The sequence below is a fragment of the Cydia pomonella genome, chromosome 16 (genome assembly GCF_033807575.1).
Source record: "Cydia pomonella isolate Wapato2018A chromosome 16, ilCydPomo1, whole genome shotgun sequence".
Taxonomy (NCBI): domain Eukaryota; kingdom Metazoa; phylum Arthropoda; class Insecta; order Lepidoptera; family Tortricidae; genus Cydia; species Cydia pomonella.
In genome coordinates this window covers 19,256,067-19,271,064 of record NC_084718.1, presented here as the reverse complement: position 1 = coordinate 19,271,064, position 14,998 = coordinate 19,256,067, and the positions used below count along the sequence as shown (strand labels likewise).

The window sequence follows — 14,998 nt, the reverse complement described above, 5'->3', positions numbered from 1 at the left end:
TTACACAAATTGACTAAGTTCCACAGTAAGCTCAATAAGGCTTGTGTTGAGGGTACTTAGACAACGATATATATAATATATAAATATTTTATAAATACTTAAATACATAGAAAACACCCATGACTCAGGAACAAATATCCATGCTCATCACACGAATAAATGCCCTTACCAGGATTTGAACCCGGGACCAGCGGCTTCATAGGCAGGGTCACTACCCACTAGGCCAGACCAGTCGACAGACGTCGGTGGCAAACAAGCATATGGCCCGCCTGGTGGTAAGCAGTCTCCGTAGGCTATGGACGACTGCAACTATAGAGGCGTCACCAACCCTAACACTGCGCACCCTCTTTGAGTCAACACTAATATTCCGCACCATGTTAAGTATTTGCGAATAAATAAATTATTATGATTATAAATAAAAGTTAGGAAAATTACATTAAGTACTTTATTTATCATAGTTCGGTTACAACGGCGTTCGTTTAAAGCTGAGACGAGAGCCAGTCGTAGAAGGCCGTAACACGGGCGAAGCCGGCGGGTACGCCGCGCTCGCAGCCGCTGATGTGTCCGAACGAGGTGATACCGATCTGCAACAGAAATAAACATGTAAGTAAATAACTATTAAATTTAAAATTTCAAAATACCCCTACCCTAGATCCTAAAAATGTCCAAGACAACAACAGATTGGACAAGTGGCTTTTAAACAATAAGTTAGACTGATGTTACTTAGTGATGTGATACGACTTTACAAACTTTGAACTGTATAATACAGGACACTGTGTGACATAGGCTCATCAGCTAAATAGCTGCTCGCCTATAATTATATAATAATAATATATATAATATATTTTATGCCAAAAATGCCTTACATCATTTTGGAAAAGAGCTGATACTCTTCAAACTGCTGGATCTTTTTCTATCAAACATAGCTAAGAACCACCGCAAAGAAATTCGCTGTCACGTTACAAAAGACCGTATCGAAATCGGTCCATCCATTCCACAGACAGACAGACATTGGCATCAAACATATAAGACCCCTCTTTTTGATTACAAGGTAAAAAATACTAGACGTTTATTATAAATTGGATTGAAATTACTAGTTATTGACAGCCCGAAAGTTTACTAGGTATTGAAGACGGCAACCGCACCAAAGGGCCAACAGCTATCCAGTGTAACACCATCCGGATTTCTCCATTACAGGAGTCTCCATTACAGGTGCTGTAGCCGTCGATTAGTCGGTAGACAGAGGCTTGAGGCATAGACAGTTGCAATGCCATAGGTGTTGGAAGTGGAAGCGACATTAGGAAGCACGTTGATAAAAATACTGACCAGCTGGTTGTCGGCGACCAGAGGACCGCCGGAGTCGCCACCGCAGGTACCTCGGCCGCCGGTGGTGGCCACACAGAGGGTGGAGGCCTGGACAGTCGAGGTGCCGTAGGTCTGCTGGCACACGGCGTTGGTGATGACCTGCACCTGCACGTGGGACAGGTACTGGTTGGTGCTGATGCCGGCGGCTGGAAGAATTAAAGAGGTTTTTTTAAACAAATAATGATAAAATAATAATGAATAGGTAAATATTATGGGACAATCATATACAAAGGCTCGTGTTGTTGTGTGATGAACACATAAATAAGGATTCGAACCCGGAACCTCCCGCTTCATAGGCATGGTCACTACCGACTAGGCTACGTCATACAACTTTATAAAACGAAGCTGATATGATTGCGGATCTACCGTACGGTATCTTAATACTTACTGTCGCTGGTTCTGCCGAAGCCAGCAGCCCAGGCCCAGGTGCCGACGAACTGATTAGTTCCGGAGGCGAGAGGGATGTTGCGGATGATGTCTGCAAGAAAGGTGAATCGTGAGCTTGAGTGTCCAAAAAGTCCCATTACATAAGTGGATATAACATCAAGGTGGAAATAATTATTTCAAGCCCAAAAGTGATTTATAGAATCAGGCGTACCTTTTGGAAGTTCATAGTAATTATCTAATGAAGAATAATGCTTTTTTTTTGCTATTTCGCTAACAATATCGTGAAAAACATAAATTGAAATTAAAAAATACGGCATAATATATTTAGTATGACTCTCCATATCTGCGTTAATTGTTAGTACCGTAAAAACTTTACGACAAAAATGCTGAGAATAATGCGTTGTAGAAAATAAATTGTCCCGGGTAAGGTTATGATAGTTTTTCTCACAAAAATAATAATAATAATAATATTCCTTATTGTGCACAACGAAAACATGATTAAATACAAAAATCATCATTCTAAACGAAAAATCTATAGTAAAATACTTACCAGTGTAGGTAACCCAGTCGAAACGGATGATAGCAACATCGTTAGCGAGGGTCCACGAATTATAGCTGCCGTGCATCGTGACATCGCTGGTGGTGACCCTGGTGCCACCGGAGAAGAGCAGGGTGGAGCCTAGGACCACGGTGAAGGAGCTGGCAGAGCTGCCGGTGGACCGCCAGCAATGGGCGGCGGTGACAGCGCGGGTGTTGGAGAGGAGAGAGCAGCCGCAGACGGCGGTGGAGCCGGTGGTCATGGTGATGATTAGACCGCCCTGGGAGTAGATGATTTTAAATATAACTTGTCTTTACCAATCGAGTGGTACAGCGGGCTTTTACGAGAATACGCTACGTCTCTAGATCAACTAGAAGCGAGCGTTTTTAGCGTCCCTCCAACTCAACGGCTTTCAATTGGGCTCAAGCGCTGTAGCATATGTCTGCTAGAGCATTTGCTGAGTGGTGTCCCTTTGTAGCTTCTATAGCAGCATCAATATTTTCATCATAAAAGGATTATGGGTAAAAATTCGTGTGGGGAAAAATGAGAATGGAAAATTGGCTACACGGAATAAACGATTTTGGTGAAAAGATCTATACACTCATTTATATAGCAGCAGTCTTAGCCCTGGAGTAAAGTACCGGCTCGCTTTTTTGAGCACACCGAGTTTTTTGGATGCCTGCGCAGCCTTTCCTTCCAGGTAACTACGGAATTTAGACGTCACTGGAAATGTCGACACCGAGGATCCCAATACTCCCTGATATGGTAAGGACTGAGCCTTGGAACTGTGGGACCACAGTAAATGGGGTTTTCTTAGCGGTAAACGCGCAAACTTGTGTCTTGGTGGGATTGAATCGGACTAGATTGTCCCGACCCCACACCAAAACTCTGGATACAGTGCTCTCAATGTCCGACACAAGCTTTTTACGACTCTCCAGCACCACAGAACGAGGGATGTTGGCACAGCCTGTGTAATAGGCATCCCCAGTACTGTCGTCTGTATAGGAATGAATGTCGTCGTTAGACAACATGTCATTGATGTGCAGCAAAAACAGCGTTGGGGATAGCACTGAACCTTGCGGAACGCCAGCGTTAATGTCCATGCTATCAGAGCAGCTTCCGTCTACTACGGCTTGTGTGCGTCTGCCGGACAAAAAGGTAGCGATCCATTTGCATAGTCCCTCCAGCAATCCATAAGACGATAACTTTGATAGGAGACCCCTATGCCAGACCCGATCGAACACCTTCGCTATATCTAGGCTAACTGCCCATTGGCATTGCCTCACCTTGACTCTCAATGGCCGAAGCCCAGCGGTGTGTGAGATACACTAAAACTAAAACACACAACTAAAAATCGCCAAGAAACTACACTTTGTCGATGATATATAAGATGTTCTCCATATTAATTTGATATCTATTTCCTAATCTCTATACGAGTACAAGCAAACATGTTTTTATATTCTGTCTAATAATATGTATTCTATTTTTGCTCTGACTTTTTTTGACTGCTATAATCATTGACTGTTCTGTAAATACGATTATTTTTTTCTTTTGCCATACCCTTAGGGGTTTCACTTTCCATTACAGTTATTATTTTATACTTCATAAAAAGCAATCAGGGTTTCTTTTTCACATCCGGCGGTAATGAAGCGCTAATAAATTAATTTTAATCATTTGGTTTAATATTAATAAGGCCTGAGTTAGGGGCACTAGTCGGCAATGCACAAAGGTAATAGGTATAGTATAACTAAATACTTTATATACACAGAACACAATCTTAACTAAAGAAAAAAAAATGCCCTTACCGAGATCGGAACCCCAGGACCTTCAGCTTCGTAAACAGAGTCACTACCCACTAGGCAAGGCAGACGTTATATTAAGCAAATTAGGCATCAAATGGTTTGGTAGCATAGGTCCATTAATTCCCATTGAAACAATACTTTCTTTGATAAACGTAAAATATCAGAATTTCACATTGTTTGTTGTTTTTTTTTTATAAAAAAATCTCATAAAAATATGGTGAACCCCAATTCCAGAATTGGGACCCAATATCGAAAATCGCTTCCGGAATTGGAAACCGTCCGATATTGCAAGCACTGGACTTATCCAGTATACGATCTGTATGCACGCACAATTTATATATAAATGCAATGCAAGAATCTTCCAAAATAGCTTCTGTACCGCCTCTATAACATTGCTGTGTACAGAGTAATGCGGGGTCCATATAGGGGAACCATACTCCAGTACGCTCCTCACTAGGCTGAAGAACTTGCCCTGAAGCCCTTGGTTATTCTGAAGATAAAACCCAATAATTACCTGCCCCTACTCGCTATAAAATCATGGTGTGGCCTTAAACTGAGTTGATTATCAAACAGTATTCCAAGATCCTTGACGACTGCTTTCCTGTCAAGTCGCTGTCCTGATAGTTCATAGTCATAAATGAGTTCATACTTCTTATTCGAGAATGATATTACATAGCATATTCTACCATTTAATTTGACACTAGTCTGATATTTGTGTAAGATCTTTTTGTAACATTAAGCAATCACTCGTATTATTAATGGATTTAAAAAAATTAAGATTGTCTGCATACAGTAAGCAGGGACATGTTAAACAATCGGCTAGATCGTTTATAAATAGGACAAACAACAGTGGGCCCAGGTGAGAATTTTAAGGAACGCCCGAAGTTATGGGGAGCTCAGGGATCCTAGCGTGAGTGATCCTTAATAAGCTAGAAAGGTTCTCAAAATATATTACCAATCAGGACATATTCAAACTTGTACTCACAAGGTAAGGGTACTGTCCTAGTCCTGCAGCAGCGCCTCCCACGATCCTGCCGCCATCGAAGTCCAGGGCCTCTTCAGCGGCCTTGATGCGGGCAGCCTCGGGGATACCGATCTTGTTGTGGTAGTCCACCTCAATAGGTACCACAAACTCCTCGGCCAGCGCCGACCGCACCAGACCCACTAAAGCCAAAGCAACCAGCAGTTTCATGTTGACCGAATGCATTTTCCAAAAATATATCAGCTATTTATACTTTGTATTATCTTTTGAGATAATGCAAGTGTGCAGCCTTATCATGATTTGTAATTAATTTCGATTAATTATAATTAATAACTCATGATTTAAAGTATTAACTAATGTGTGTAGTTGTCAAGTAAGAGTGACGATAATATCGCGGTTCCTTAATATTGGTTCCGGGACAAATACTTTACCTACTCGTATTTACCACTGAAAGTCTAGGTAGGGTTTTTTACTCAGATCTTTCAAGTGCTTAAGTACAAAGGGTATAAACTAAACTATTTTACAACTTGAAAACGGAAAGCAAGTTAAGGAGTTGTTTAGGACATCAGATAACAAAATCTCAAGAACTGTTGGCCACCAGTATAATTTAGATCGGCTTGATTCCATGGCGCTGCGTAGAGATAGAGATATCCTAACCTCGCTCTGCATTTTATATCGCATATCGCATGCTTAGAGGACTTTTTTTGGACTTATCCCTGCCGTTTCTTTCCGCCATCGCTTAGCGCGACATCATTTCCATTTTCACCATTTAGATGATTGGTAGACCTCAACTGTGTAGTGTTTCCAGAAACTACTCGCCTCGTTCAGCTAAACTGTACAATGAACTGTCGCCCGCGGTATTTCCGGACCGAGACGACCTTCAAGAAAAGAGCGTATTCTCGTTATACGCTGGCAACGCACTTACTTGTACCCCTTTAGTATTGCAGGTGTCCATGGGCGACGGGAATTGCTTACCATCAGGCGATTTGTCATAACATGAAAAAGTATCCCATAGAAGACCGCAGAGAGAGGGGGTACCGTAGTCTACTGATGCTAAGGACATGGAGTCTGTAATCAGCACAACAGGTAGATGAATGACAATAAAACATATAGTACGGGAGGCGACCGTATGATCTACTACACTATGTCATCTGATACAAGGATAGCACACGTTCATAAATGTGATATTAAGATTGGAAAAAATAGTAAAAAAAATGAGAATTGGCCGAAAGCATGAAAAAAAGTACTACTTCCGGTTAAAAAAAGTGAAATGTGCGTCATCTGATTCCCGTCCGTACTATTTTTAGCAATTACAGAAATAGCATGAATGATACAAAGGAGATGTACCTAATAATGATGTATTTACGTATTTTCGTGGACATCTTTATCACTTGCATAACGATAAATGCACTATAACTGCCGGAGTATAATGCGCCACCGATCTCAAAAAAAAACATAGGACCAAACCCACCAAATGACTGAGAAACGTTTAACTTAATATACTGTGACTGGACCTCCACTTTATTCAACGGTTAAGGCACAACTACCTATAAAGCATACTGTTTTAGCCACTGATTTCCTGGTCCACTACTTTGTAAGAGTACATGTTTTACAAATAACACCGAAATCAGGCACTATCCCGGGACAAATCGTAAAATTGTTTTTATTCAATGAATTTAGCAAACACTTAGTGGATGAATTTAGCATTTAGTGGATTATAGGATAAATAAATATTATACTACGTCGGTGGCAAACAAGCATACGTCCCGCCTGATGGTAAGCAGTCTCCGTAGCCTATGTACGCCTGCAACTCCAGAGGAGTTACATGCGCGTTGCCGACCCTAAACCCGCCCCCCCCTCGTTGAGCTCTGGCAACCTTACTCACCGGCAGATTATAGGAGATTATTACACAAATTGTACTAAGTCCCACAGTAAGCTCAATAAGGCTTGTGTTGAGGGTACTTAGACAACGATATGTATAATACATAAATATTTATAAATACTTAAATACATAGAAAACGACCATGACTCAGGAACAAATATCCATGCTCATCACACGAATTTGAACCCGGCCCATCGGCCCTTACCAGGATTTGAACCCGGGACCATCGGCTTCATAGGTAGGGTCGAGACCAGACCGGTCGTCAAATAGAATATGATAAGTTAACTAATCCCTTATATATGAATCCCCTTGCCCATAATAATTCAGAGTTAATGCCCCATCTTGAGTAATTATTTTTTGTTTCAAAAAAACCTGGGTGCGGGACACTCCCACCGAATATCATTTTTATCATTTGACATTTTTTTTCTTATATTATACAATAAATAATTAATAAATTTTGTAATAAATAACTCTGATTGGTCTTTTTTGAAGAACCAAGATAATTTTTATGTTAGCTGCTTTGCCCCAGGCCAGTATGCCATTAGACATAATACTATTACAGTAACTGCAGTAAACCAGGTGAGCTGTCACCACGTCAGTGAACTGCCTGATTCGTCTTACTGCATACGCGGCAGAGCTCAGCTTTTTCGCCAAGGCGGATATATGAGGGGCCCATTGCAGGTTACAATCTAAAGTAAGGCCCAGAAAAACTGCATTCTTGACAAGGGCCACCTTTTTGCCGTTTAATGTGATGATAGTGTCAGCTTTTCTTATATTCGGCGATTTATAAGGTTCGGCAGATCATTTATTAATACAAGGAAGAGAAAAGGTCCCAAGATTCCCTATGGTACTCCGAGCTTTACCATCATACCACTATTGGTATACCATTTGGTACAACCACTTTCTAGGTTCTTTGGTTTAAGTAAGACTTAACAAGGCTTAGAGCTTCAGTTGACAGACCGTAGTGCTGCAGCTTGTAGAAGTGTATCATGTTCCACGCAATCAAATGCTTTGGACAGATCTCAGAAGACACCTTGAGTGTTCACATGCATTGTACATGTGCTCGATTAGTGTAGAGGTGGCATCAGTCGTCGAACGACCTCTTGTAAAACCAAATTGCTGGTCCTGAATTAGATCATTCAAGTTGAAATGTAGAAGCAATTGGTTCGATACAATTTTTCAAACCCTTCACTGAGAACAGAAAGTGTTGAAATAGGTCTAAAATTTCCAAGGCCATCTTTGCTGCCTGCTTTAAATAGAGGAATGACCTTACTTTACTTCATCAGATCAGAAAACACACATTCTCTAATACAAGCGTTAAACACATCGGCTAAATAAATGGTGCCACGACGTCGATTACAGATTGCATGACTTTCACAGAGATCCCCCAAAGGTTTTAGTATTCTTTGATTTCAAGGACTTGAACGTTTTAATGATTTCATGGGGGTCAGTATATTGGAAGTATAATTCCATGCTGCATTTCTTAACATTGTTGGTATCCAAGAACAACAAGCCTTTGCTATGCTAGAGAGGAGTTCAAGTTCCGTGTATTAACTTTTTCTATATTGGTGAATTAGTGTTGATAGTTATACAAGAATTGCTCGTATAAAGGTATTAGATTAGATATGTCGGTATTCACCACATTGTCCTTTGTGGTTACGTTACACAGTAGTTTTATATTTATCCGTGGAACCCTAATCCTATAAAGTGTACGTAAAAATGAAGATAAGAATCTTTATGTAATTTAGGTAGATGAAACAGTCGCACGCAGTAGAAACTTAAAAAAAATTAAATAACTAGTATTAGGGTGATTTTGAAAATGTCAATGTTGTAATTTAATTTCTATGACTTCGAGTCACTTTTTTAACCGACTTCAAGATTTCAAAAGGTTGTTCCCAATGTTTGTAACTTCATAACTCCGTCATTTCTCGGCCGATTTTGAAAATTCTTTTTTTTTGTATTACTTACAGGTTGGTAAATTTTTTTTCTATGAGGAATCAAGGGTATTCGCCTAATTTCAGAGTTGATACCAATAAAAAAAAACATATTTTTATTGTTACCCATTTAGTGAAAACGTCTTTTTGACAGCGATGTTGCCATTATGGGGCCTAGTCTAAATATCCTTATTGGCAGATATCAAAAAGTAAGAAAAAAATTACACTGCAAAAACTAGGTTTTACGAATAAAAAAATACCAATTCATTTTAAGTGATAGTTTTACCAATAATTTACTTTTTATGTACTGTCAGATGCAGAGAGTTGACCCCCGCTGCACAGACTGATTGTATGCAGAGGGTCACCCCTCTCTGCAGCTCACTGTACAAATACTTACAATTTTTTTTGCCCGAATTGGCGTAAACTAAATTTTTAGGTTCTTCGTGAGCACCTTGTATATTGTTATTTTTAAATTAAATTATATGATCAACTTCATATATTAGTGTTTTGTGTGGACCATTTCTTTTATACTATCGGCGGCAAACAAGCATACGGCCCGCCTGAAGGTAAGCAGTCTCCGTAACCCATGGACGCCTGCAACTCCAGAGGTGTTACATGCGCGTTGCCTAAAACTCCACACCCTCTTTGAGTCACCCCCATTCCGCACCATGTTAAGTATGTAAATAAATAAATTACTATGATTATTCAGGCGTTCTACATGACATTAAAGCTCTCCAAGCGGCCTCTACGTGTTGGATCTATATCCCCACGCAAGCCTATCAAAAGACCGGGATTTATAGGCCCGTGAAATCCAAGGAGATACAATAATAATTCAGCCTATATACGTCCCACTGCTGGGCACAGGCCTGCTCTCATGCGAGGGGGCTCAGGCTATACTCCCCACGCTATCCCAATGCGGATTGGGGACTTCACATACACCTTTGAATTTCTTCGCAGATGTATGCAGGTTTCCTCACGATGTTTTCCTTCACCGAAAAGCTAGTGGTAAATATCAAATGACATTTTGTACATAACTTCGGAAAAAACTCATTGGTACGAGCCAGGATTTGAACCCGCGACGTCAGGATTGAAAGTCGGACGTCATATCCACTCGGCTACCACCGCTTTTATATGTTAGGAAAATGATTATATAAGTTAGGAACATATTTACATCTCTATGGATTCTGTCTGAAATAAACATTTTTTTTTATTAAGTACTTTATTTATCATAGTTCGGTTACAATGGCGTTCGTTTAAAGCTGAGACGAGAGCCAGGCGTTGAAGGCCGTAACACGGGCGAAGCCGGCGGGGAAGCCGCGCTGGCAGCCGCTGACGTGTCCGAACGAGGTGATACCGATCTGAAACAGAAGGAACCATGTAAGTAAGTAATTATTAAAGTTAAAATTAACCCCTAACCTAGATCCTAATAAAAATATCCATTTTATGTCAAAATTACCTTACATCATTTTGGGAAAGAGCTGATACTCTTCAAACTGCTGGATTTCTATCAAACATAGCTAAGAACCACCGCAAGGAAACTCGCTTTCACGTTATTCCACAGACACACAGACATTGGCATCAAACATATAAGACCCCTCTTTTTGAGTCGGGGGTAAGGTAGAAGTACTAGTGCTCGACGCTGCACTGGTACTCGACATGGGCACTTTATGTCAAAGTGACAAGGATTAAGTTCGAATACAGAAAAATCTACGTTGTTCAAATTTAACCTATATTTCCATGAAATAAAGTGCCCATGTCGGTGTCTAGTGCAGCATCGAGCACTAGTACTTCTACCTTAATAAATACTGGACTTTTATTATAAAATTGGATTGAAATCAAACTGTCTAAAGGCAAATCGTTTCTAGTTAGGTAATATCGTAGAGAGTAGCGGACTGATGGTGACATCTTCTGTGGTAGTTAAGATGCTTAGTTAAAAAAATAATCTGACTTTCAGTTTTTTGAGAACATTATTTACTACTTATTGACGGCCAGGTGTTGTAAACGGTTAGCGCACCAAAGGGCCAATAGCTATTCAGTGTAAAACCACCCGGATTTTGTGGCTCCTTTTAATTGGTCGAGAGGGAACGTCAAATAAAATACTTGCTGTTGATATGACAGTCAGTAATATCGAGAGTGCATGATGTGCCCAATATCCTTAAGGGCCTTCTCCAGGGTAGAGGTAGAAAAGTGTTTGGTGATCTGTTAACGCATAAGTTTGCCCGAGTCTCCATTGCAGGTGCTGTGGCCGTCGGTTACTCTAAGACAGAGGGTTTTGGCACAGACAGTTGCAGTGCCATAGGTGTTGGACATGAGGAAGCACATTGAGAAAGATACTGACCAGCTGGTTGTTGGCGACCAGAGGACCGCCGGAGTCGCCACCGCAGGTACCGCGGCCGCCGGTGGTGGCCACACAGATGGTGGAGGCCTGAACGGTGGTGGAGCCGTAGGTCTGCTGGCACACGGCGTTGGTGATAACCTGCACCTGCACGTGCGAGAGGAACTGGTTGTTGCCGATGCCGGCGGCTGGAAGAATTAAAGAGGTTTTATTAGACAGATAATGATAAAATAAGAATGAATAGGTAATTACAGGACAATCATACACAAAGGCCTGTGTTGTTGGTGCTAGACTACGGTATATATAATAGATGGAAAGTTAGGAACAAATGTTTGTAATAATATATTTATATATTTTTTATTTGTTAGCCTTGTCCCACTGCTGGGTAAAGACCTCCCTCTCTTGTGATAAACACATAAGTAAATGTCCTTACCAGTAGGCCTAACATGGTCAGCTCTTTGTCATTTGTCACCATGCCTCTGTCACGTTCTAATAGGTATGTAAGTGCGAAGGTGATAAAAATGGAACCATGCTGCTACTGCAGGATTAAAACCCGGGACCTCCCGCTTCATAAACAAGGTCACTACCGACTAGGCTAAAAAGCCTTGAAAAAGATAATGAAGATGTGCAGGCGTGATTAACATTTTGAGCCTATATAAAGTGACCAAATCTTCCAAATCATTTTTTAGTGTAATATTAAGTATATCATTTGGAGCTCAAACAGTCATACAACTTCATAAAACGAATCTGATATGATTGCGTATCAACCGTACGGTACTCTGTATTAATACTTACTGTCGCTGGTTCTGCCGAAGCCAGCAGCCCAGGCCCAGGTGCCGACGAACTGATTAGTTCCGGAGGCGAGAGGGATGTTGCGAATGGTGTCTGCAAGAAGCGTGAATCGTGTTCAAAAAGTCCCATTACATAAGTAAGTAAGTGGAAGTTCATAGCTATTTTGCTAAATAATATCGTGTATGACATGAATTGCAATAATAATACGGCATAATATATTAAGTATAACTCTCCATATAATCTACGTTGATTGTTAGTACCGTAAAAACCTTACGATAACAATGCTTAGAATAATGAGTTATAGAATATTTTTTGTCCCGGGGAAGGCTATGATAGTTATTCTCACGGAAATCACCATTCTAAACGAATCACGGAAAAAAATCAACAGTAAAATACTTACTAGTGTAGGTAACCCAGCCCAAACGAATGATAGCAACATCGTTAACGAGGGTCCACATATTATAGCTGCCGTGCGTCGTGACATCGGTGGTGGTGATCCTGGTGCCACCGGAGAAGAGCAGGGTGGAGCCGAGGACCACGGTGAAGGAGCGGGCAGAGCCGCCGGAGGACCGCCAGCAATGGGCGGCGGTGACGGCGCGGGTGTTGGAGAGGAGAGAGGAGCCGCAGACGGAGGTGGCGCCGGTTGTCATGGTGATGACTAGACCGCCCTGGGAGAAGATGGTTTTAAATAAATCTTGTCTTTACCAATCGAGTGGTACGGCGGGCTTTTACGAGAATACGCTACGTCTCTAGATCAACTAGAAGCGAGCGTTTTTAGCGTCCCTCCAACGCAACGGCTTTCGATTTGGCTCCAGCGCTGTACCATATATCTGCTAGAGCATATGCTGCGTGGTGTCCCTTTGTAGCCTCTATAGCAGCATCAATATTTTCATCATTGCATGTTACTTTAAGCAATAGGTACTTACAGTTTTAGGTGTTTAGTGAATAAGATTTTCTTTTGTTTTACTTATGTGGTACTGTATTTAGACGGTTTTTGCAATCAATATTTTTCTATTCTCTTCTATTCTAATGCCTTCTCCACAGAATGGCGCTATTTACTGGGACAAACGTAAGTGATATGTTTTTTTATTTGTAGGTAATGCTGTGGTCGTTCCTACAAAGAGTTTTCGCCATCTTGGAATTAAGAGGTAAAACAATGGCTGGAGGACGATCTAGATAACCTTTGGGTAGCGGAACTGTTACAACAATTTTTCAGAACTGAGTGACGAAAACATTTTTTTCGTGCAGTTCCTGTGCGCGCTCGCAGGAATTGATCCTATAGAACATCGATAGGCAAGCAACTCGGCGATGCTTAAGGTTCTGTAACTTAGGACTCGATAGATGGGTCATCGCCAAAGGTTCTATGAGCCCGGAGCTCTATCGAAATCAGGGCTGCCAGCTGATATTTGGCTAAACCGTACCATAGATGAAGATACCGTAAAAATGTCAGTGTTGTGGTAGAACGATGTGCTATACATACTGAATTAAATTTAAACAAGCAGAAACTTCTGCGAACGATGCTATTTATCACAGTCAGTAGTTTATGACAGTATTTTTTCCACTTTTAAATTTATTCTAAGCTTAATATTAAATCTTGTACTCACAAGGTAAGGGTACTGTCCGAGTCCTGCAGCAGCGCCTCCCACGATCCTCCCGCCATCGAAATCCAGGGCCTCTTCAGCGGCCTTGATGCGGGCAGCCTCGGGGATACCGATCTTGTTGTGGTAATCCACCTCAATAGGCGCCACGAACTCCTCGGCCAGCGCCGACCCCACCAGACCCACCAAAGCCAAAGCAACCAGCAGTTTCATATTGACCAAATATGCGTATTCCACAAAAATTTCAGCTATTTATACTTTGTATTATCTTTTGAGATATTGCAAATGTGCAGCCTAATTATGATTTGTTATTAATTTCGATTAATTATAATTAATAATTCATGATAGATAGTGTTTACTAATGCGTGGAGTTGTCAAGTTAGAGTGAAAATAATATCGTGGTTCCTAATGCTGCTTTTGGGATATAGTTATTTGTTTCACAAGGGGGCAAAGTTGTTGTTTAACCGTTCGTGCTAATATTGATCCCCGAGCAAACGAAAGATTCCAAAATTCAAGAAGTGGAATCTTGAGCGCTGCTAGGATTTCAATGCACGCGGGTTAAACAAACCTTGCCTCCGAGTGAAACACAATTTTTTTCACCACACCAACACGAGGAAACTACTAACTATGAAATACCAAAAAATTCAAATGAAATCAAATCCAAATGAACGTAGTAAAAAAATAATCATTCAAAATCATCATTTTAAAGTCAATTCTACTAGCTAACATAAGAAAAAGGACGGAAGGAAGAACAACAACTCAAAATTTGCATCTGATTACTTTGCCTCACATGTGGATAAAATGCAAATTTCTCATTCGTTTTTGAACAATCAAGAGGGCCTTTACCAGTTGGTGTGGTGAAAAATACTTTACATGTCACTACCCGCTAATAGTCTAGTAGGGTTTTCTACTCAGAACATTCAAGTGTTTAAGTACAAAGGGAATATTTTATTATTTTATTTGTTAGCCTGTTGTGTCCCACTGCTGGGCAAAGGCCTCTCCCACTTTCATCCACGCGTCGAGACGCGTGCCATACTGCCATAGACCGAGGTATATGGCAGTATTAGGCCAATCTTGCTGAAAGACGTCAAGATAGTGCCACCATCTCCTTCGAGGTCTGCCGTGACGCCGCACTATGTTTGGTGTCCACTCGGTAGCTTGCTTGGCCCAAAAGTCGTTTGGCATACGGCAAATATGTCCGGGCCAGTCCCATTTAAGCTTAGCGGCTACGTCGGCTACTTTGGTTTTGGAGCGCAAGATGGAATTTATGATTCTGTCAGACAGTTTCACACCAAGCGAGATAAATGAAAGTATGTTAAATTAATACTTAATCAATAATATATAATTAATTACGTTTAAAGTTCAAATCCCACTACAAACTTT

The 14,998-nt window shown here is 41.0% G+C and overlaps 2 protein-coding genes across 3 annotated transcripts; both read right to left on the bottom strand.

The window, feature by feature from the left end:
• Positions 1-435: 435 nt before the first annotated feature.
• LOC133526414 (brachyurin-like) lies at positions 436-5,320 on the bottom strand. 2 transcript variants are annotated; one of them, XM_061863041.1, is made up of 5 exons: positions 5,078-5,292; positions 2,303-2,570; positions 1,754-1,843; positions 1,327-1,511; positions 436-584 (listed from the first exon to the last, which is right to left on the bottom strand). In XM_061863041.1, the coding sequence occupies exons 1-5, from the start codon at positions 5,282-5,284 to the stop codon at positions 480-482; spliced, it is 855 nt and encodes a 284-aa protein (XP_061719025.1). In that variant the 5' UTR covers positions 5,285-5,292; the 3' UTR covers positions 436-479. The 2 variants fall into 2 exon arrangements, with proteins under 2 accessions (XP_061719025.1, XP_061719026.1); XM_061863042.1 differs by lacking the exon at positions 1,754-1,843 and having other exon boundaries at positions 5,078-5,320.
• Positions 5,321-10,090: 4,770 nt separating this feature from the next.
• Positions 10,091-13,845, bottom strand: LOC133526371 (brachyurin-like). Its single transcript, XM_061862969.1, has 5 exons — positions 13,622-13,845; positions 12,418-12,685; positions 12,021-12,110; positions 11,229-11,413; positions 10,091-10,248 (listed from the first exon to the last, which is right to left on the bottom strand). Exons 1-5 carry the CDS (start codon positions 13,826-13,828, stop codon positions 10,144-10,146), a joined length of 855 nt encoding a protein of 284 aa, XP_061718953.1. The 5' UTR covers positions 13,829-13,845; the 3' UTR covers positions 10,091-10,143.
• Between the last annotated feature and the right edge of the window lie 1,153 nt (positions 13,846-14,998).